Source organism: Ursus americanus, chromosome 23 (assembly GCF_024610735.1).
Source record: "Ursus americanus isolate L20-20 chromosome 23, mUrsAme1.1.p, whole genome shotgun sequence".
Taxonomy (NCBI): domain Eukaryota; kingdom Metazoa; phylum Chordata; class Mammalia; order Carnivora; family Ursidae; genus Ursus; species Ursus americanus.
The window spans coordinates 1,735,335-1,756,334 of record NC_142149.1 but is presented as its reverse complement, the minus strand read 5'-3'; the positions used below and the strand labels follow the sequence as shown (position 1 = coordinate 1,756,334).

The following is a 21,000-nucleotide window of genomic DNA, read 5'->3' as shown; positions in this document are numbered from 1 at the left end:
TCTGGTCCCCACAGCCTGGGCTCTGTAGGAGATGCCCTCCCTTCACAGAGAGGCTCTGCCCACCAGGCCTGCCCGAGGGCCCGTTCACAGGTGCAAGGCAAGGACAGTGAAGGACCTGCGTCCCCTGTGGGAGCTGGGAGGCTTCCCTGGGGCAGCGGAGCCGCCGTGCCAGCAGCTGGGCCTCTGCCTGCGGCTGGGTGAGGGCTTGCTGTGAGCTGCAGAGCAGGGGCCCTGCACAGCCCACACAGCTCCAGCTGGCGGGCGGCGGGCGGTGGCTCCCTCTGGCGGCAGCCGGGCCCCCTGGCAGGTCAGGGAGAGTGCAGGCTCTTGGGTGCTGTAGGCGGGACGGAAGGCAGGAAAGCCATTGTCTCCAGGCACTGCCCCCCTGCGTGAGAGGTGACAGCTGACCTCTCACGGAGCTGGACGCAGCCCTCCCAAGTGGATTTAGAGAGGCACGGGGGCCGGGGCACCAGGGCAGGACCCAGGCATCTCCCTGGCGGGTGGGCCCCAGCCCCACAGACGGGTTTCATCACCAGGTGGGAGCCCTGGGCTGCCCGGCCACCCCAGCTGTGGAGCCCTTCCGAGGGCCATGCCCTAACCCCGGGGTTTACCCCGTTTGGTACCGGGTCGCTGGGGGCCTGCCTTGTCACCACCACCCGGACCTGTCAACCGATTATCTCAACCAGGGTCCAGGTAACATTCTGGGTTTGGGCTGTAGCACGGAGAAGCAGCCGCAGATGTGTGGGAGAACAAGTACAGCTGGGTTCCAGTCGCACTTTATTTACAAAGCAGGCGGCCAGGCCTCAGGCCGTGGTTTGCTGGCTGCTGGTCTTGACCAGCAGGCAGAGGAGGGCATGGCCGGCTCACAAGGCCTTTTTCTAGTTTCTCCCGCGTTTCCCACACAGACATCCCATTCTTGCGCAGACACAGGTCAGAAGCGGGGAGAAGCAGTGAGGGCCAGACAGCCCCTTCAGAGGTCCTGGAGACAGTGACTGCCCTGAGTTAGGGAGCCCTCCACCCGCAGGAGCTCCAGGCTCTGCGGTGGGATAGATGACGTCATCTGCTACAGGTCAGGTAGCCACTTTGGCCAGACGAACAGGAGGAGGGAAGGCACGGCTGCCCCCAGGCCCTGGACAGGCCCATGCAGAGGGCACCTCAGGCTGGCACCCCACCCGGCTGCCCATCGTGCTGGGACTCCTCACCAGACCTGTGGCTTCGTCATCCTTTGTTAGGCCCCACGCTCGTCCGGCAGGCTGTGCCCTGGGCACGCCCCAGAGCTCACCAGAGGGACAGCTGGGCTCTTGAGCCCCTAGGGTTGGGGGCAGGGACAGTTAGCACCTTGCATCTACTGAGTACCACCTGATGGGGTCTCGCCTTCCTGCACGCTCCTGCGGCTTGACCTGACCGCGGCTGGGGACCCCAGGATGACGCTCTCCCCAGGACCTCATGGTTCCCCGCGGAGCGTCTAACCGTTGCAGAGCTAGTAAACCACTGTCCCCTTTTCCTTCTTTGGCGGCCCCGCCCGGGTTGGACCTTGGTTTTGTCTCAGCCCTGGTGGCCTCCATGACTGCATGGCTCCCTGCAGCAACCCGTCTCTTTCCCAGGTCGGGGGTCAGGGCTCTCAGGGGGCCTCTCTGGCTGTGAGTCACCCCCCGGCGCAGAGCAGCCGTCAGCCTTAGACAGGTGTGCCTCTCCTGAGTGGGGGACGGTCTCCGGGGCCAGGCAGGGGCCCAGGTGAGCTTGGTGAGGTCAGCAGCGCTGCAGGCTCCTGTGGCCCAGCGGGGAGGTCCCCCTGCCGTGTGGCCAGCCGCGGGGCCTGCGGCCAGCCCTGACCCGCCCTGTCCTGCTTCCCCGCTGCAGGGCAAGGAGCTGCTGGCGCAGAAGCTGCCACTGTGGCAGCAGGCCTGCGCCGACCCCAACAAGATCCCGGAGCGCGCCGTGCAGCTCATGCAGCAGATGGCCAGCAGCAACGGCTCCGTCCTCCCCAGCGCCCTGTCGGCCTCCAAGTCCAGCCTGGTCATCTCAGACCCCATCCCGGGGGCCAAGCCCCTGCCGGTGCCCCCCGAGCTGGCCCCGTTTGTGGGGGTGAGTCTGCAGCCTCCAGCACGCTTTGTGGGTGTGCAAGGATGGCCCCCGCCCTTGCACCGGGGTGGCTGGGGTGAGGGGTCTCCATGCCGGCCTCGCCTGACCAGGCCCTCCCACGACGCCGCACCCCCCCACCCCCCGCCTCTTCTCCACAGCGGCTGTCTGCCCAGGAGAGCACGCCCGTCATGAATGGCGTCTCGGGCCCAGACGGCGAGGACTACAACCCCTGGGCCGACCGCAAGGCCGCCCAGCCCAAGACCTCGTCTCCTCCACAGTCACAGAGCAAGCTGAGCGACTCGTACTCCAACACGCTCCCCGTGCGCAAGAGCGTGGCTCCGAAGAACAGCTACGCGGCCAGTAAGGGCTCAGGCGTGCCCCCAGCCCCCAGCTGTCACGCCGTACCCGAGGGGAGGTTGGGGAGGCCTCCAGAGCCCCGAGCGTGTGCGTGCCCTTGTATGGCAACCTTGGGCCCCCTCTGAGATTTCTGTCCTGGACCCTCAGGCTTTGCCTGGCTCTCCTCAACTCAAACATGATAGGGTGGGGCTGTGCCAGGACATCTGGGCTCAGCCTGTGACAGGAGCATGCAGGGGATGCTTGGCAGGGTTCTAGCGGACAGGGGGACGGCCCCTCTCCCCTGGCCCAGCCCCCTCGGCTCTGCTGTCCCGTCCCATGGACGGCGCCTTCTTCCCCCAGCAGCCCATGTGGGTCTGCTGATAGCAGCTGGGAAAGCCGAGTTCAGACTCAGAAATCCCCGCAACGGTGAGCGGGAGGTCTCCATCTGGGTTCCTCCAGCATCTCTACCCAAACGAGTGACCCCTCCGGGCCCCCCCGGGGCCTTCTAGCATCTTCCCGTCAGGCGGCTGAGCTGACAGGACGATCACATCCCCTCATTCCCACCCTGTCGTCCCGACAGCTGAGAACAAGACCCTGCCGCGCTCCAGCTCCATGGCGGCCGGCCTGGAGCGCAACGGCCGCATGCGAGTGAAAGCCATCTTCTCCCACGCGGCCGGGGACAACAGCACCCTGCTGAGCTTCAAGGAGGGAGACCTCATCACCCTGCTGGTGCCTGAGGCCCGCGACGGCTGGCACTACGGGGAGAGCGAGAAGACCAAAATGTAAGTGTCCGCAGGCCGCACCCTCCCAGCCGGCCGTCGGGGAGCCTGGGGCTGGGCAGCCTGCCCTGTGCTCGGGACACCAGCCTCCTGACCCTGTGGCCTTCATGTGTCCTGGCGGCTCGGGCTCCTTTCCAGACTGAGTATCCCGCCGTGTATTTTCAGTCCTAAAGTCTCGGCACAGATGTGACCACTTTGTCAGAACCACAGCCTCGCCGACTCTCACCAGCCCGTCACCCTCACTGCCCGCGTCACCCACATGGCCCAGAGCCCCACAGGCACACACCACGGCCCCTCTGGCGCCTTCCCTGCTGTCGGGTGTGCGGCTTCCTGGTCGGCAGAGGCCGGCCGTCCACCGCAAGGTCTTCTGCTGCCCCGAGTCTGCCCTGAACAGCCTGTGTGCTGGGGCGTTGAGTCACAGGAGCCGTGTCTTCTCAGCTTGATTTAGCACCTGTGGTCCCGAGGCTCTGCCAGCCTCTCGTTCCTGCTCCACCGTGGGGCTGCCCTGGTCACAGCCACCCCTCCCCCCACCACCACTGTCCTCTGGGTGTGGCTGGTGGTGAGGTCAGGGAGGAGGCCAGGGAGGAGGGGCTGCACACGGCCTTGCTCCGCCCCCCAGGCGGCCACCGTCTTGGGAGGGGGTGACGAGGAGCCGGGAGTTCACTAGGATGCCTTCCCTGCCTTCTCTGCGGACAGCGTCTCTGCTGTCACCGCCTTGCTTGGTGCAGCCAGAAGCCAGCCCTGGCTGCTGCGGATGCATAGACGCGGGCGCTCTGCTGGCCATGCCCAGCCTCCCGTCTAGGGCGGTTGCGTGCCTGGGGTGCAGGCTGGGGTCGGCTGTCTCCCGGAGGGTTGCTCGTGTTTCCCGCACAGACGGCTGCAGCCAGGCCAGGGAACCGGGGGCGCCTGGACCCTGGCACCCTCTCACCTGGGTCCTGTCTTCCAGGCGGGGCTGGTTTCCCTTCTCCTACACCCGGGTTCTGGACACCGATGGCAACGACAGGTTGCATATGAGGTGAGCTTGCTGACCCTGGCCGCTGGCCCTTTGCTCTGGAGAGGCTGCCACGAGAGCAGGGCACTGTGGGGTCTGCGAGCGGCCCTCACTGTCTGCTTAAACGGCTTAGCGGGCTCTGGTCCCCTCCCTGCCCGGCATGCTGTGTGCCGAGGCTCCTGGAGTGTGTGGGTGCAGGGCATTTTGTGAGGTCACCAGGTGCTCCATGGGGTGGGGGCACACCCCTGCTGTCACCTCCCTTGGGCAGGGTATGGGGGCCCCGGGAGGGCTGGGGCCGCTGTTGGGCGCACGGGCTTTAGGAACTTCCTCCCGCCACACCTTCTGGCCCGTCCCGCCAGCTCAGTGAGGCTGCAGTCTCTTGTTAGGCCTTCTCGAAGGGTCCGAGGGAGGCATGGGGAAGGTGGAGGGCCGGCTGGGGGCCTGAGTTGAGCCAGCCCATAACCCCCGCCCCCACAGTCTGCAGCAGGGGAAGAGCAGCAGCACGGGGAACCTCCTGGACAAGGAGGAGCTGGCCCTCCCGCCCCCAGACTACGGCACATCGTCCCGCGCCTTCCCCGCCCAGACAGCCGGCACCTTCAAGCAGAGGCCCTACAGCGTGGCTGTGCCTGCCTTCTCCCAGGTGAGCACCACGGACGGACCCCGTGGTCCACGGAAGGGGCCTGGGCCAGAGGGAGCTCCATTGAAGGCACAGTGGCCCCTCTGCCTGGCCTTCCCTCCGGCTGGGGCATCGGTGGCCTCCAGGCCTCCCACCTCTCGGGAAGCCTGGGCATCAGGGAGGACTTCGTGTCCAGGAGCCCCTTCCCCGAGGCTGCTGGGCTCTGGCAGCCTCAGGTCTGAGCGTGGACGTGAGCACTTGCATTCCAGGCCTGGGAGGTGGCCAGAACCTTCTTGTTGGTGTGTCTCTGGGCCTTGGGCAGCAAGGCTAGGCACCCATGCCCAGGTCACCCAGTACCAAGTGGCCAGAGGCAGGAGGTCAAGGCCTGGGTCCCAGTCCCCGCAGAGCCCCTGGAGTGCGTGATGGTGGTTTTGAAGTCTAGGTGGGGCCAGGGTGTGTGTGGATGGTTCGGCTCTTTGTGGGAAGGTTCGTGGGCTGAAGGAGCCCAAGGTTTCTGGAATGTTTGTCTGCTGTGGCCATGATGGGAGTAGGGCCAGCAGCTTTGCTCTTGGTTCCTGTCTTCAGGACTGGGTCCCGACTCAAGGGTCAGCCCCCTAACCCTTGGAAGGGGGGAGAAGAGGTTCTCTAAGATGTGGGCAGCAGAGGCTACCGCCAAAGTTCCAGCCAGCCCGGGGCTGTGGTGAGTGGTGGTGTAGCTGGGTGAGGTCCAGGAAGGGCCCCCTGAGCAGCCTTGCCCCTGGCCTTCCTGTGAGGTGGGCGTAACGGGCATGAGCTGCAAGAGGGAGCTGTCTTCGAGGAGCTTACAGCCAGACAGCACGAACACGAAGGTTGGGACATTCTGTGGTGAGAAGGACCAGACTGGGGAGGTTATGCTAAGGCCCTGGGATGGAACCTTCCGGAGAAAATGAGGCTGGAGCTGTGCTCAGGGCAGCAGCAGGGGGGAGGCCGATCCAGTTTGGGAGAGGCGTGGAACTTTGGGGTCACAGGGCCAGCCTGCTGGGCTGGAGATGCTCCAGCCCCGTCCAGCCCCGCCTGGCCCCAGGACACAGCTGGCTGAGCCTAGGCGGGCCTGGCCACTGCACGCTGCTCCCACTTCCCAGTGTCCAGGTTTGGTTTTGGCTCTGAGACAGCTGAGGAGGGTGTCCCAACAGCCCTTGATGGCCCTAGGCCAGGCTGGCAGAGCTGTGATGGCGTCCACAGCCCCTCCCTCAGCACCACGGCTGGGGCGCTGCAGCTGGCGTCTTGGGGTGCATAGGCTCAGCCCAGGGACTGGCCCAGGCTGGCTTCCCCGCCCGGCCATTACCCCCTCCCTGCAAGTATCAGTGGTTCCCAGGGAGGCCCCCTACCGACCCCGGGACTTGCCAGGTAACCCCCAGCTCACCTGCCTTAGTGTTCTTATCAGGTAACCAGCAGGTGTTCTCAGGCCCCTGCTCACTCAGCACGGGACACGTGTGTGGAGGGGTAACCGGGAGATCTGTCTTGCGTGTGCCTGTGAGTGTGAGCTCATACCATCCATGGTCTGTCACTAGCCTGATGGGGAGATGCCCCCATGAATTTGGGATGTCACTGCTATGCACGTGGAGGGGCCCTGCATGCCCTTGGCTTCTGGCGGTACTGCACACACACTCTGGGATCAAGGGCAGTGCGGCTTCTGGCGGTACTGCACACACACTCTGGGATCGAGGGCAGTGCGGCTTCTGGCGGTACTGCACACACACTCTGGGATCGAGGGCAGTGCGGCTTCTGGCGGTACTGCACACACTGGGATCGAGGGCAGTGCGGCTTCTGGCGGTACTGCACACACACTCTGGGATCGAGGGCAGTGCGGCTTCTGGCGGTACTGCACACACACTCTGGGATCGAGGGCAGTGCGGCTTCTGGCGGTACTGCACACACACTCTGGGATCGAGGGCAGTGCGGCTTCTGGTGGTACTGCGCACACACTCTGGGATCGAGGGCAGTGCGGCTTCTGGCGGTACTGCGCACACACTCTGGGATCGAGGGCAGTGCGGCTTCTGGCGGTACTGCACACACACTCTGGGATCAAGGGCAGTGCGCCCAGCCTCCTCTTGTTCTGCAGAGCCCACCTCGCCCCCAGGACCCCCGCCTGACCTGTGTTTTGCCTTTCCTCTTCAGGGTCTAGATGACTACGGAGCACGGGCCGTGAGCAGGTAGGGGCTTTCACGCTTCTCCTTGGGAGCCATGGGTGGGTAGGGCCGGCCCCTCTCACAGACCCTTCAAGGCTGGAGACTGGGGGGGCTCCATTCTGGGTCAGAGCGGGCGGGGCCCAAGGTGCCTGTTCTCCCCATCCCTCACTTCTCCGAGTGTTTAGGGCGGGAGCCCACGATCCCAGGATATTGCTGAGTGGGTCTGGAGAGCTGCCTCCGTGCTCTGACCCTGGGTGGGTGGGAGCAGGCCCTCGACCGCGGGAGTCCAGCCTGGTCCTGTGCCCGCCACGGCCGCTGGGGCTCCCGGCTCTCCAGGAAGCCCCTCAGCCTGGTCTCTCCCTGCTCTTCTTTACTGGTGGCCAGGCCTGTGTCAGCCAGCAGGGGGCCACCTGCCCCAGACCCAGCCGCGGCTGGCACGGATGGTTGGAGCTGCTGCTCCTGCCACCCCCCACCCGAGGCTCGGCCCTGGTGCTGGCTCGGGGGGTGAGGGGCTGCTTCCATCCGTCCTCTGGGGCCGGGCAGCCGGCTGACCCCGAGCCGCTGCAGGAGAGGCGTGTGGCCCCGCAGCGACCTGTGCTTCGTTTCACAGCGGCAGCGGCACGCTGGTGTCCACTGTGTGAGGACGCTGATCATGGGCAGCCGCTGCTCGAAGAGCCCCCCCATCTGTCTGGCCTCCATCGGTTCCCTCCTCCACTCTCGTTGGTTTGTTCTCGGGTTATCTTTCTTTCTCACCTGCCCTGTCCCGCCTTTTGGTTGGTGACCCCAGACTCTGAGATCCCCCAGGGTCCATGGTGCTGCCCCATCTCTGCTCCCTGTGTTTACACGCCCCCAACCCCATGTGTCCGCCAGGCGGGAGCTGCCGGCGGGGCAGCGGGGGCGGGCATCCTCGCCTCTGCTCCGTGGCTGCCGTGTTCATGACGCACCGTCCCTCTTCGAAGGCTCACCGCGAGCCAGGCCTAAAGTTTGAAGAAAAAGAAAAATCTTAAAAAAAAAAAAAAAAGAAAAAAAGAAAAGAAAAAAAAAAAGAAAAGAAAAGCAAAACAGGAAAAGGACTTTTCTTTCCTGAAAAACAAAAGCAGATCTGCATGGACTCCGGTGTGCGCACTGTAACTCCTGCATCCGACCCCCCAGCGGGCGCTGGCATCTCCGTCAGGAAAGGGGAGGCTGGCGGCCCCGCAGGCGCCCTCCGAGGGCCGCACCGACAGAGGGGCTCGTGCCAAGCCGGGGGGCCTCCTGAGGAAGCTGGCTGCTCCTGTGAGGGAGGCCACGGCCCCGGTGCCGGCCCAGCAGGCCGGGCCCCTGAGCGCTTCCTTCTCCGCGGCCGCCGTGGGCGGGTGTTCAGAGCACAATGCGGGGGCGCGTCCCCGGGGCCATGGGACCCCGCGTGGGGCGGGGGCGGGGCAGGCGCGGCCTCCCGCGGACCTTCCAAGGAGCTCCAGAGACCACCCCCCACGTGTTCTGGAAACCAGTGCCCGGCCTTGTGAGGGAACCGCGGACCCTGGCCGCCTGGGGTTGGCCCTGGGGAGGGCGCTTTGGGCCCGCCGCCCAGGGGGCAGCAGGCAATCCCTGCCCCCTGTCCTCCCTAAACACTCGTCTTTCTGTGTGTCTTGGTGACTTCCGAAACACGTGCTGGACTCCGCGGCTGCTGGTTTTGCCTCTTCACCCCCTGAATCTGGGGAGGGAGCCAGGGCACGGCCCCGCCAGGCCCCTCCCGCCACGGGAGCCCCCGTGAAGCCGTGGACGCTCCTTTCTCTGATGTGATCTGACAAAGCCGTCTGCCCGCTCTCCCGTGGACTAGGACGTGGCTGGAGTGTTCGTGAGAGAAGCGGCTCAAGACACAGACCCGTTTTATATTTAAAGAAAACACAAAGCCAGAACGTGGACCCATGTACAAAGGGCCTTCCGTGTTGGTGTTCTAATTTTGCTAAAAGATCTCAAATCCAGGGGATTCCATGCTCAATGGATGAATGTAGACACAAAACCGCGACACTTGTATGAAGATGTAAAGTGCTCAAAATATTTTCCTGTTTCCTTTCCTCTTTTTTTTTTTTAATCTGAATTGTGCCCTGTACTGCAGTCGTTTGAATAAAAGTTTTATTTATTGCACTGAGCTGGGTGTGGTGCCTCCTTCCAGGCCCGCTGTGTAGACCCGGGCCGCCTCAGCGAGCCAGCCTCCGTGCGGGGCCCGAGGTGCGCAGACGGTCGGCGCGGTCGCTGTCCTCTGGGGGGGCTGGGCCGCGTGGGCCGATCAGACACGCCTGCCACGAGCGGCCCCTTCCTGTTCCTCGCTGCGGCTACCCCGTGGTGGGGCCGCGTGCCCCTGACGGGGTACCCCATCCTCCCCCGCACCCCCTCAGCGGGGGACTCGGGCCCCTCCCCCACCCACCTGCACCAACGCAGCCCTTGTGTTTCCTTGCAGTGCCGATGTGGAAGTGGCCAGATTTTGAGCTGCCCCTGACTAGAGTTAGTAAGTTGCCCTGGTTTTCTCATGCTGGTCAGTCTGCCTTCCCAGTGGCTCTGCAGACCCTCTGGCCTCGGCCCTGGCAGGTGGGGACGCGGCGCAAGGGTCTGTCGAGCCTGCCTCTGCTCTGGGCTCTGGGCTTTCGCTTCCCCTTGGATTGCTGCTCGGGCTCTGGGATTTCCTCCCTCTGCCTGGAAGCCTGTGGGCCTGACTGGCTGCTCCCCCTGCGCCCACTGCGCCCCCCATGCCCACGGCCCCTCCCTGCACCGCTGGGCATGGTCTGGGCCCGGCCCTCTGCCTGGATCTCTCTCCTGCCTCTGTGGGGCGCTTCAGCCACAATCAGGGTGAAGTGATCGGCCGGGAGGCCAGCTTTCGGCTCCTCTGGCTGAGTGTCCCCTCGGACCGGCCCCTGTGGGTGTGGGTCTGAGCCCGGCCTGGCCGGCTCTCTGGTTGGTGAGTACTGCAGCCCCGCGGGGGGCCGGGGAGACCAGGGGTGGTCTTGGGGACAGCTCCGTGGCTCGTGCCAGCGTGGGTGTCTCGGGCACACCGGAGCGGGTGCACACAGGACTCTGCGCCCGCTCTGCCTAGACTCGCCTCGCATCTGCCCTGACATGGCTCCACAAGGCCAGGCTTTCCAGACCAGGCGCTCGGCCGCCACAGCCTTCTGCGGCCCATCCTGTGATGGTCCCTTGCGCTCGGCCCTGGGAAAGCAGGCACTGACCGCGAGCGAGGGGAAGCCCAGCACTCTGGGCCCCTGTGCCTGGGACGGGGGCGCTGCTGCCGTGTGCCCATCCCGCCCAGTCACCGAGAAGTTTGCCCCGTGAAGTTGGCATCTGCGTCCTCTCTACCCCACGGAGCATCCCAGCGATGTGGTCCTTGCCGAGGGCAGTGACTGCCCCAACAGGTCCTGGACTCACTCTCCTTTCACTGTGTCTGAGCTGCAGCATGAGGAACTTCTGGAAAGTTCTGGAGACAAACGCTCCTGACATTTGGGGACAGGGTGGAAAGGCTTTCCCCACCTCTAGATTCCTCCTCTTCCAAGAGGCCCGAGGAGGCCTGCACCTCCCACCCCCGCTGCCCCTGCAGCCCCCATCGCTCTGCAGGCCAGCCTGGCCTCTTCCTGAGCCCTCATCACCAGGTGTAGGGCCGCCCCTACCCCCCGGGGGCACCGTGGGCATCCACACAGTGCCACCAGCTGACTTCCCCAACACAGAATCGGCCTGGCCCTGAGATTGGAGATTCACCAGGGGGTGAGGTGTCAGAAGCACCCAGGGTTGGTTGAGGCACCCGGCCCGCTCTGCCGAGCTGTGCCCACCTTCTGAGGTGTGGTCCTGGAGGGCGCAGAACGAGGTGGACGCAACCCCAGGAGGGCCAGCGTCCTGGAGGCCGTGGGAACCACTTGTGCCTCAGAGGAGAAAGTCCCAGAGAAAGTGGAAATCTGTCCCCGGCTGCTCCCTGCTCGCTCTGCTCCAGAATCACGGAAGGACGGAAACTGCACTCCAAAACCACTCGGCCGTCTTCAGGTTACCTGTGTCTCCCTCGCACTCACGTAGCGGACTCAAGAACGTTACAGGCGACTAACGCCACGGCGAGAGATTGGAATGGAAAGGTGCTGGGCTGCGGCGCTCAGCCCCCCTCAGGCTGTAGGGTCTGCAGGCAGGGGCCCCGCAGCTCCCCGAAGGAACCCAGTACTGGATCCGCCCCCGGGAGCAGTCCCAGCTCAGGAGCTAGCCGTGCCAGCGTCCGCGGGCCTGCTGTGCTGAGTTCAGTAAATCCATGCCCTATCCCAGGGCCTGCTCCGGAGTCCCCGCGGGGGGTGCTCTCGGGGAGGGGGGGACACAGCCGCCCCCACGGGAGGAGCCTGCAGGCTCCTGACTTGGAGCGGACCCTGCCATTCCGGCCTGCGGTGCTCAGACGCCTCCTGCCGACTGCCCCTCGCCGGCAGGACTTGAGCTCCTTTGTATCTTGGTGGTTTGTGGTCAAGTGTCTGCCAACAGCGCTGTTGGGAGGAGGCCTCTGCCCCTGGCACACTCCCCCCAAGCAGTGACCGGTGTCCCCGGGACCAGAGACTGTGCAGTGGGCCTCGGGTCTGAATTCCGTCCTGTTGCGTCAGGTCGGTGTGGACCCGCTCAGGGTCACACAGATGCCTGCCCTCGGGTAGCTCGGGGGCCCGTTTTTCCCCAGGAGGTGGTAGGACCCCCAGAGGGCTGCACCCTTCCTGTGGTGCTGCGGGGCGGGCGCGCCCCAGCCAGGGGTCTCTGGCCAGGCTGGGGGGCATGTTCAGCCCCTGCCCATTCCCTCTGCGCCTGCAGTGTAGAGGGTACTGCGCTCACGGTCACGTTGTTTTGGGGAAGGAGACTAGGACAGTGGGGGTCAGAGGCCGGACACTCTCTCTAGGGGTGGGGCCTCTCTGGCCCTGCTGCTTCCCTTCCAGCCCTAGCAGATGATGCTGTTTTGCTGCCCATCCTTTCTGATGAGGATTCAGTGTGCCCAGGGCAGGAGGCCGGTGTGTGCCACCCAAAGCCACTCGGCCCTTCTGTTCCGGCTCTGCTCAACACAGGAGCTGTCCTCCCTCTCGGCCACAGGGCCTGCGCTCTTTCCTCTGCTCCGTCCCCAACTCCAGATGAACAAACTGGCCCTGTTCCAGCTCCCCATGACATCCCGCCTTGACCCTGGCCGGGGACAGCCAAGGGCCTGGAGCCTTCCTCTAGAACCAGAGTCTAGTCAAGGTGGCAGGCAGGGCATGGGCCACCCTCCGCCCTCTGTCCTGGGGGCAGATGTCCCTGGTCGCAGCAGCCTCGGCCTGGGGAGCCTTGAGGCAGCCGCTGCCCCTGACCGTCGAAGCTGAGCTCGTCTGCACATGTCAGCCAGAGAGAGGACTGGACGCAGGGCTGGAGGTGGCCTTAAGCCCGGGGTCTTAGCACTCTGGACCAGAAGACGTTCACAAGCGGTGCACCCACGCGGGACTCTCGGTCGTCAGCGGCAGATGCAGAAGCCGTGAGCCAATAAGTCGGCTCTTCTCCCTAGTTTGTCCTTTTAAAAATTCAGTCCGAAACGTCTCCGCGTTTTAGAAAACACAGGCAGGTGCCCCCGCCCCCACATGCTCTCACTGGGCCCTGGACAGAGTGCGCGCCCTCCCAGCTCCTGCAGACACCAGCCCCGCTGTGCCAGAGGCGACTCCCGCCCCAGGTAACGGCTCGACGAGAGCCACGCGCGTTGCCAGGAGTGCGTCCTGTCCGTGCTGAGCCCTCCGTGTCCCACATTCCATGTGTGCTGTCACCCCTGGGGCTGCCCGACGACTCCCAGCCCGCTGTCCTCTGCTGTCCCTGCCCAGGCGGGTCCTCCCGAGCCCGGTGGGGACTCCGAGGAGAGGCTTCCGCGAGGACCAGGCTGGGTGCCGGCCTCTGCTGTGCGCATGTCGTCCGTCCCATCTCAGCCTCTTGTCTGGCCGGTCCGTCTGTCCGTCAGCTGTGGCCTCAGGCCCGCGGGGGTGGGGTGACAGGGGGCTGAGCCCCATTGCTGCCATGTACGTGCACCCCGTGTGTGTTGTGTTGGCGTGGGGCGGGCCGAGGCCCCGTGTCTGCACCCAGCCACCTAGCGGGCCCCCGGGATGCATGGGCCGGGTTTGTGCGAGCTGCTGAGCTGTCTGTGTGTGGCGATGGCGCGTCTTTAAAAAGAGGCCTGTACGGCTCCTGGGCAGCTGGCAGGTGCCTCCCGAGCCTTGAGGGGCGGCTCACCAAACCTGGATGCAGGCCCATTCAGCACTGCCTCAGGGTTCGGGGAAGAACCGGCTCCTGGCGCACCCCCACCCGCCCTGCCCCAGGGGGCTGACGGCGGCAGCCGGCCCCGCGGACAGCACCCTGCCCCGGCTGTCCCCGGCGGGTTCCATCGCCGCCCTGCTCCGGGCTCAGAGGCCGGGCCTTCCTTAGGGCTGGGGGGACCCCGGGGCGTAGGGCAGCCCAGGTGACACAGTGTCCCTCCTACGCTAAAACCACTCTTCTCTTCTCTCCTCAGGAATCCCTTCGCCAACGTCCAGCTGAAGCCGACAGTGACCAATGACAGGTCTGCCCCCCTCCTCAGCTGACGGCCAAGTCCCCACCACTGCCCTCTGGGCCCCTCCTGCCCCACCCACACACACACCTCTTTTGTAACAGTCTGTGTGGTCCCTGTCTAGAGAATTTTCTCTTCCTTCCATGCCCTTCACCTGCCTGGCTCTGCCCCCACTTCAGTCTGGCCTGGGCTGGACCCCGGCCATTTCTTCGGAGGTGGCCCCTGGGCCGTGGCCGAGGGGAGAGAGTGGGGCCGGCCCCAGAGCTGGGAGCTGTCCTCTGGGCGGTACGGCCAGCCTCTCAGGCAGGCCCCCCCAGCTATGTGGGTCGTGGCCCCCCAGGTGCAGGGAAGGATGTTTGGCCAGCCTGTAGCTGGAAGGGGGGCACAGCTCCCACACCGCTCACAGCCCCCAAGTGTCTGGTCAATAAACAGGCTGTCCCAGCTGTGCCTGCCTGTGGTCTGTTGGCCTGAGGGGGCGGGAGGCCTGGGGCAGAGAAAGGGAAGAGACCGTCCCCTTTCTCTGGAAGATGAACGTATTAGAGCCCTTGACTCGGGCTTTGCTGAACCTCTGCACCCCTGCGGGCAGGCCCGGGGGCCTCTCTGCCCCGCCCCGCCCGGCTCCAGCTGCCCTCCAGAACTGGCTGCTGGGCCCCCAGCTCTCCTCCGTGTCCCTGGAGTGAATGGTGGGTGCTGCTGGGGGGGTGGGCGTGGGCACCCCACCCCCACCCCAGCTGCTTCCACAGTATTTGTGGCTGAAATACACCCGTGGTGACCAGCGATCCCCATCTGAGGACACGTTGCAGGCGGCAGTCACCCCTCCTGCCAGGCTCTTGAAGGAGGGGTTCTACAGCCCTGACCTGACTGAAGCCTGTCCACAGCCCAGGAAGAGAGGCAAAGGGGGCCACGGGTAGGGCAGGTGCGGACACGGGCGTCTGGCCTCGCAGGAGCTGGGGATGGGCCGGGCGGGGTCTGAGGGAGGACGTTTGGGGTAGAGATGCACAGAGGCCCAGACTCCTCAAAAACCCTCTTGCCGGCCATCCACCCTGCCCCCACCCCCGTGCTTTGGAAAGGCAAGGGGGAGAACGTCCTGGGGAGGTCTGTGGGGGCCCCCCTCACAGGACAGGAAGCGAGGGCTGGTGCGGTCTGTCCCCTCCCCAAGTCACTGCCCCCCTCCACCGAGGTGTGCCAGGGCAGCTTGGGGGGAAGAGGTAGCCGCCCTCCCTCTCGCACCCCGCCACCGTGGTCAGGAGGGACTACTGTGCCCTGGGGGCAGAGCTGGCAGCAGAGTCCCTGCCTCGGCACCCCCTCCTGCCCAGGGCCTTATATGCAAACCACAAAAGAAAACACACATTTAGCATGAAGGCTTTTTTTTCTTAGTTTGGTTTCTTTTAAAAAACAAACAAAAAAGGAACAAGAAAATCATTGCACCAGCATCCTAAGCCTCAAACTAATAAAAAACAAAAAACACGAACCCAAAACAAGTCCCCCACCCACACCCCCAAAGCGACAATCAACTTTACATCTCTTTGGCAACAATAACTTAAAATCATCCCGTTTCCATTCGCTCAGACAACAGCAGTTACAAAAATATTCCCTGTGCTGCCCTGCCCCCCACTTCCCTCCCAGTTCCACCCCTTCCCATGTCCCCATCCCTGCAGGCAGGAACTCCTGACATGGTGGGGGTGCAGCCCCCCACTTTCCTTTTGCAGCTGGGCCGGTCTAGGCAGTGCCCTGCAGAGGGGAGCTGGACATGCCAGCCAGCCGCAGGCACCTCTAGAAGATGGGAAGCCCCCCGTCTTTCAGGCTGCCCACCTTGCCCCACCTGCCCGGGCTCCAGTGGTGGGCTCAGATAGCAGCTGGCCCAGACCACGCAGGGAGGGAGAGTTTATGGGTCTAGCTGAGTCACTGAAGGGAAATACAGCCACAGACTTTGAGGTAAGGGGGGGGGGCACACAAGCCCAGGGTCCTCTTCTTGCGCTGAGCAAACCCAGAACCAGGCAGAAGGGGCGGGGGGGGGGGGGCCGGGAGGGGCTGTCCCGGCAGGCCTGCGCCCATTCTCTCACCTGGGGCAAGGACTGTGTCCTGTCAGTCACCGCAGGAACTGGTGGGCAGGGCGTGCAAGGCCCCCCAGCCGAGAGCAGGTCCCCTGGCCTCAAAAGCCGGGCAGCCCCTGAGCAGGGTCAGGGTGGAGGACACAGCTGTAGGGCAAGGAGCTGCTCAGGCCGGAGGCCATAGGGCATCCCCAGCAGCCAGCAACAAACCCGAGTGTCCAGGATCAGTCCTGCCCCTAGGGCAGCACGGGACTGGCGTGCAGGCCTGCTCCACCATCCAGGGCTACAGGGGGCCTGTTGTCCTGCCCTGCTTCTCCGGAGTGCTGCGTGGGGCACCAAGGCGCTGGAAGCTGCTGCCGACCACCAAGGCCAAGGTCGCCACTCTCGGTCGCCATCCTTGCTGCTGCTGGGAGCAGGACCGGCAGGGGCTCCAAGGGGGCCCACCTGGCCTCAAGCCTCTTTACAGCTGCCCCCAGCACCTGCTACAGGGCCTGGCAAACGGGAAGTGCCATGAGTGGGACAGAGACAGAGAGTCCTGTCCCAGGACTCCCACCCGACCTCCGTCCTTGGCCAAGGGGCCAAATGACCAGCTGGGGCTGCAGCCCTCGGGCCTCACGGCAGTGGGCCTGCCTGTCTCTCTTGGTGGAGTCGCACCCATTTCCCTCCCCAGCACATCACCAGAGCCCAGGCCTGTCCCTCAGGCCCACAAAGCCCAGCAAACGCCCTCTGAGTCCTCCTTTTACAGGTGGGGAAACTGAGACCCAAACAGGACGAGGCTGGCCACGAACAAGCCTCCTGGTGACCTGCTTGTCCGTTCACGCGTCCACTAAGGGCACGCTGTGTGCCAGTGATGAGCGGACAGGCCCTTCGCTGGAGGCTGCAGCCACAGTCCACCTGGGGACAGAGCTATCTTGCTCTGAGTGGGCTTCCAGAGAAGCCTCAAAGGCACCGGTGTCAGGCACGTGGTGGGGGGCAGCCTGGCGGGGCTGCACCCGCTTGGTCTGAGGCTCACAGGGGAGTGGAGCGGGGAGGGAGGGGTGAGCTGGGCACCTCACCCAGCACGGCCTGTGTGTCCAGGCAGGGGCCATGGGGTCAGAGACGTGCCAGGTCGGGCAGCAGACGAGCGGACCAGCAGAGGCTGCTGCAGGTTTGGGGGCGGGGGGGGCTAAGGTCTGTCAGAGAGCAGAGTCGGGGTGCCTCCAGGGGAGGGAGAAGAGGGTGAGGTCTAAGGGCCAGGTAGAGTCCCATCTAGGCCCCAGGGTCCAGACAGGTGCTGGGCCAGCGCTGGGAGGGGGGGAATGGGGGAGGACACAGCATCTCCCCAGAAGGCGGCCAGGACAGACAGGCCTGGGCGTGACCCGACCTCTCCGTGCCTCAGTTTCCCCATCTGAAAACCGTGCTTGTCCAGATGAGAAATAATGAGCGCGGGGCCTTGGCTCCCAGCAGGTGACCTCCCCGCGGCCCTCCCCACTGCCCCGCCTCGGTGTCCCCTCCCGCCAGCCCAGCCGCAACCTCACCTCCCACGGACCCGGCGTCCGAGTCCGAGACTTGCGTAATGGAGAAGCGGGATGCGGGCGCGGGCGACACGGTGAAGCGCGAGAAGGGGCCGGGCGCGGCCGGCTTGGGGGACGCGACGGGGGCGGGCAAAGCGGCCTCAGGGGCCGGAGTCGGCGGGAAGCCTTCGTCCCACGTGAACCCTCGGTCTGCAAGGCAGGGCACCGTCTGACATCACGATCCCGCCCAACATGCCCGCCCCCGTCCTGACGTCACACCCTCCCGGCAGGCCACGCCCACCCTGACCTCACGCCCGCCCGCCCGTGACGGCACGGCCCCGGCACCCCCCCGCCATGACGTCACGCCCGCCCGTGACGGCACGACCCCAGCACGTCCCAATCCCAGCTCACCATCTTCCGCCGCGGAGGCCGCAGAGCCGTCCTGGGAGCGGTCCGCCCCCCGCGGCCGGCCGGGGTCGCCAGGGGCGTGGGGGCCGCCCGCCAGGAACATGGGGGGTGACTCCTTGGCGCCGGGGAAGGGTTCCCCGAGCTCCCGGGTGGGGCTTTCCTGGAGGGTCAGAGCAGCACGTGGCTCGGGTCGCCCGCGGCGGCCGCTCCCACGGCTCCCCATCCCCTGGGGGACCCCCCCACCCGCGCAGAGCGCGGGGCGCTGCCCACCTGGTCGAAGAGGTAGACGGTGACGTCGTCGAAGAAGGACACGGCCTTCTTCTTGCGCTCCAGGTCGTCGCAGAAGGCCTCGGCCAGCAGGCTGGGCATCTTGAGCAAGCTGCGCAGGTTGCGTGCGCTCTGGCTCTCGGCCACCACCACGGGCACGGGAGGCGCCTCCTCCTCGCTCTCCTCGCTGGGCTCCTGGAGGCTGTAGCAGCGCAGCTCCTCGTCCGACTCATCGCTGTCCTCGCTGTCCTCCTCCTCCTCCTCCAGCCGGCCCTCCGCGGCTGCGGGCAGTGCGGGCAAGGCCAGGCAGAGTGGGGCTCTGGGGGCGCCGGGGCCCCCTGTCCGTTCCTTCTGGGCGGACCCCGAGGGCAGTGCCGGGGCCTCCTGGAGGTCAGGGCCGCGGCTTTCCGAGCTCGGTGGGACCGGGGTCAGCAGGAAAACCTCCAAGCGCTCCGGGCTGGGCCCTGGAGGCCCTTGGGGCCAGGGAGGCTCCAGCCTGGGGCTCTCAGGGCGGGTGCTGCTGGGCTCTGGGGGAGAGTCCTCTGGCGGTGGCAGCAGCAGCGGTGGCACCTCCCTGGGGCCAGTGCCCTGTGCCCCCCCAGGCACCCCAGACTCAGGGGAGGGCTGTGCAGACTGCAGCCCAGGGCTCTCCAGGTCCAGCTCTAGCCTGGAGGCCGGGGCACCTCCTCCCTTCTCCTGGGGGCCCGAGGTGGAATCAGGCTCTGCATCGAGGTCTGAAAAGTAGGCTGAGTCACGGTGGGGGTTCTTCTCGCCGAGGCCTCCAAGGGCGGTGGAGAGCTGAGTCTCAGGCCCGGGGCTCTCACCCTCGGAGACCAGCTCCCCAAAGGCCTCAGGCTCACATGGTTCGTGTGCTTCCTTGAGCACAAACTCAGGGGACTCGTAGTTCTCCGTGTCATAGCCACTGTCCAGGGCTCGGGGCTGCCCGCCAGGAGTGCCAGTAACTGATGGGCTGAAGACCTCGCAGCCACCACCATCGCTGGCAGAAGATGGGATATCCAGGGAGTCCACGGAGTCGGGGGTCCCCCCCTGCTTCTGCAGGGAGCGGAAGGCCGCTGTCACGTCCGGCTTCTCCCCTGGCGGGCCATCACTGGACAAATCCGTGAGGAGGCCGGAAGTGGCCTCTGCCATGTCCTCGTCCTCACAGACTGGCGCCTCCAGCTCGCGGGAAGCAGCGCAGCTGTCCAGGCCCTGGGCTACCTCCGGGGCAGTCTCCCAGCTGCCAGCAGGCATGGGCAAGGCAGGCGGGGGGGCCGGGGCACTGGCCTCCTCGGCAGGAAGCAGGGCTCCCTCTTGGGATGGGGCTGGGATGGAGGGAAGGGATCGTTGAGGTCTGGCAGAGCCTTCAGCCTCCTCAGCAAGCCTGGGCTCTGTCTGGGGGCTGTCACCCCAGCTAACGGCCGCCTGTGTCCGAGAGGATGGCACAGGGCAAGTGGCAGGTGCCAGGCCCCCGTCAGTACACAGATGAGGGAGGCCAAGGCAGCGGCCTAGCTCCTGGCCAGAGGAGGCCCCCTGTGGCCCAAGGAGAGGCTGTCTGGTGTCCTCCAGGGCCAGGGGCCGGCCCAACTCAGGGCCGGCCTGCAGGGTGTGTTCTGTGCTCGGACAGCAGCCCATGCAGCCGCCCACATATCCCGGGTCCCAGGAACCTGGCGCTCGGTCGCCACTGTTGTTGTTGGCGGACATGTTGGAACTCCAGTGTCTGTGCTGGGCAGCCCTGCATGCCTCGGCCTCCCCCATCTCCTCCCCACCCGGGGACGGCCGGGCCCCAGAGCTCCCTGAGGGGGACGTGCCCAGTGGGTCCTCCAAGAAGGGTGCGCAGAAAGCAGCTGTGCCCCAGTCGCTGTCCTCCTCCCTGGGCTCCACCCGCATGAGGGTCCCCGGCGAAGGCGAGCCCAGGGGGCCAGGCGGGTCCCGGGCATGGCTCCCGTGCAGGTAGTAGTCACAGTGGCCCCAGGACCCCTCTGGGGGTGGCACATGGCCCAGCAGCGGCTCCATGGCCAGCGAAGCGGCCGCGCTGCCCTCCGAGTCATTGTCCTGATCACCGCCGTCGGGTAGCAGGTCCACAGTGTGGGGGCTGGAGGTGCAGCCGGCACAGTCAGGATCATGGCCAGCGGCGGGCGTGGGCTCCTCCAGCCGGATGAAGTACTCGCTGCCCACCGAGGGGCTGTGCGCGCTGAGCACGGGCACCACGCCCGGGGGCGCGCCGTCGGGGGCACAGAGCTCCGGCAGGCGTGCCGCACGGCTGGGGCTTGCTGCACCCCCTGGCGGTGGGAAGGCCTCAGCACCGCGGCCGGCTTCCCACTTGTACTCGAAGTTGAGGCCCCGGCTCGTCTCAGTCACCGTCAGCACATCATCCCCATCCGCGTGGAAGCCGTCGCCCGCGAACTGCTCCAGCAGCGGGAAGGACGAGGCGGCCGCGAGCTCGCCCACGCCCCCCAGAGCCAGGCCTGCCAGCCCGGGGCCCGCGCCACCCCTGCCCGGCCGCAGCGAGCGCCAGCGCCGCTCGAACTCTTCCTCTGCCTCAGTGGCGCCCTTGGCACAGAGGTAGGACAGCAGCAGGTGCACCTCCTCGGCCGTGGGCCGCTGCTCAGGCTGCAGCCAGCAGAACTGCATCACCTCGTACCTGCAGGGGGAGGCCCAGGGCTCAGCCCCTGCCCGCCGGGCCCCGCCCACCCCCCACCCCACGCCCCGGGGCGGGACCCCAGTCCCCAGAAGGATGAGCAGATCTGCCCTCTGCAGGAAGGTCTGGGGGCCTCTCCTTCTACTCAGAATCCTGTAAAGACAGGGAAGAGACCCTGCAACTTCATTACAGGAGACCCCAAATCCTCCAAGGTGAGCCCAGAGGGTTGGGGGCCCGTAGTGGGCGGAGGCACCTTTCCCTTAGCTCGTCTCCACCCTGGCTGCAGGTGAGTTTGCGTTTTGGGTAAAGAGACCACTTCCATTGTGGACACAGGATAAGGCCCAAAGGTCACTGCTGGCCAGAGGGGAGCCAGTATGAGCTGGAAACTCAGGCTGTCAGACTCAGAGCAACCCCTGCCCCAGTCTTGCCCTTCCCACTGGGGACACTCCCCCAGCCTGGCATCACAGGTCCTCACCAGCGGTCAGACAGAGTTAGCTGCAGCTGGGGCTTGGGGAGCTTGAGCTGCTGCTCCCGGACGGCGTAGGCCAGCACCTGCCGGTCGGAGTGGTGCGGGTAGGGCTGTGCACCCAGCTCAAAGAGCTCCCAGATGCTCACGCCCAGGGACCTGTGGAGGTGACC

General features: G+C 65.9%; 2 protein-coding genes across 11 annotated transcripts in view; one reads left to right on the top strand and one right to left on the bottom strand.

The window, feature by feature from the left end:
* The window catches only part of BAIAP2 (BAR/IMD domain containing adaptor protein 2), a 66,613-nt gene extending 52,666 nt beyond the window's left edge, over nt 1-13,947 (top strand). For 2 of the 7 annotated variants that reach the window (XM_087854012.1, XM_087854019.1), the window contains 7 exons: nt 1,861-2,085; nt 2,241-2,442; nt 2,999-3,200; nt 4,144-4,212; nt 4,666-4,828; nt 6,962-6,996; nt 13,469-13,947. In XM_087854012.1, the coding sequence (XP_087710138.1) occupies nt 1,861-2,085; nt 2,241-2,442; nt 2,999-3,200; nt 4,144-4,212; nt 4,666-4,828; nt 6,962-6,996; nt 13,469-13,538 (966 nt within the window). In that variant the 3' untranslated portion in view covers nt 13,539-13,947. Of the gene's footprint in view, nt 1-1,860; nt 2,086-2,240; nt 2,443-2,998; nt 3,201-4,143; nt 4,213-4,665; nt 4,829-6,961; nt 6,997-7,582; nt 9,104-9,412; nt 9,461-13,468 lie in introns of those variants that run through there. The other 5 variants (XM_087854016.1, XM_087854015.1, XM_087854017.1 and 2 more) reach the window with 5 other exon arrangements.
* A 905-nt stretch (nt 13,948-14,852) lies between these two features.
* Nucleotides 14,853-21,000, bottom strand: part of LMTK1 (lemur tail kinase 1) — a 31,449-nt gene continuing 25,301 nt past the window's right edge. For all 4 annotated transcript variants that reach the window (XM_045774894.2, XM_045774895.2, XM_045774893.2 and 1 more), the window contains 5 exons: nt 20,837-20,986; nt 17,727-20,364; nt 17,460-17,616; nt 17,073-17,258; nt 14,853-16,046 (listed from right to left, as the gene is read on the bottom strand). In XM_045774894.2, coding sequence (XP_045630850.2) covers nt 16,006-16,046; nt 17,073-17,258; nt 17,460-17,616; nt 17,727-20,364; nt 20,837-20,986 — 3,172 coding nt within the window. In that variant the 3' untranslated portion in view covers nt 14,853-16,005. The remainder of the gene's footprint in view (nt 16,047-17,072; nt 17,259-17,459; nt 17,617-17,726; nt 20,365-20,836; nt 20,987-21,000) is intronic.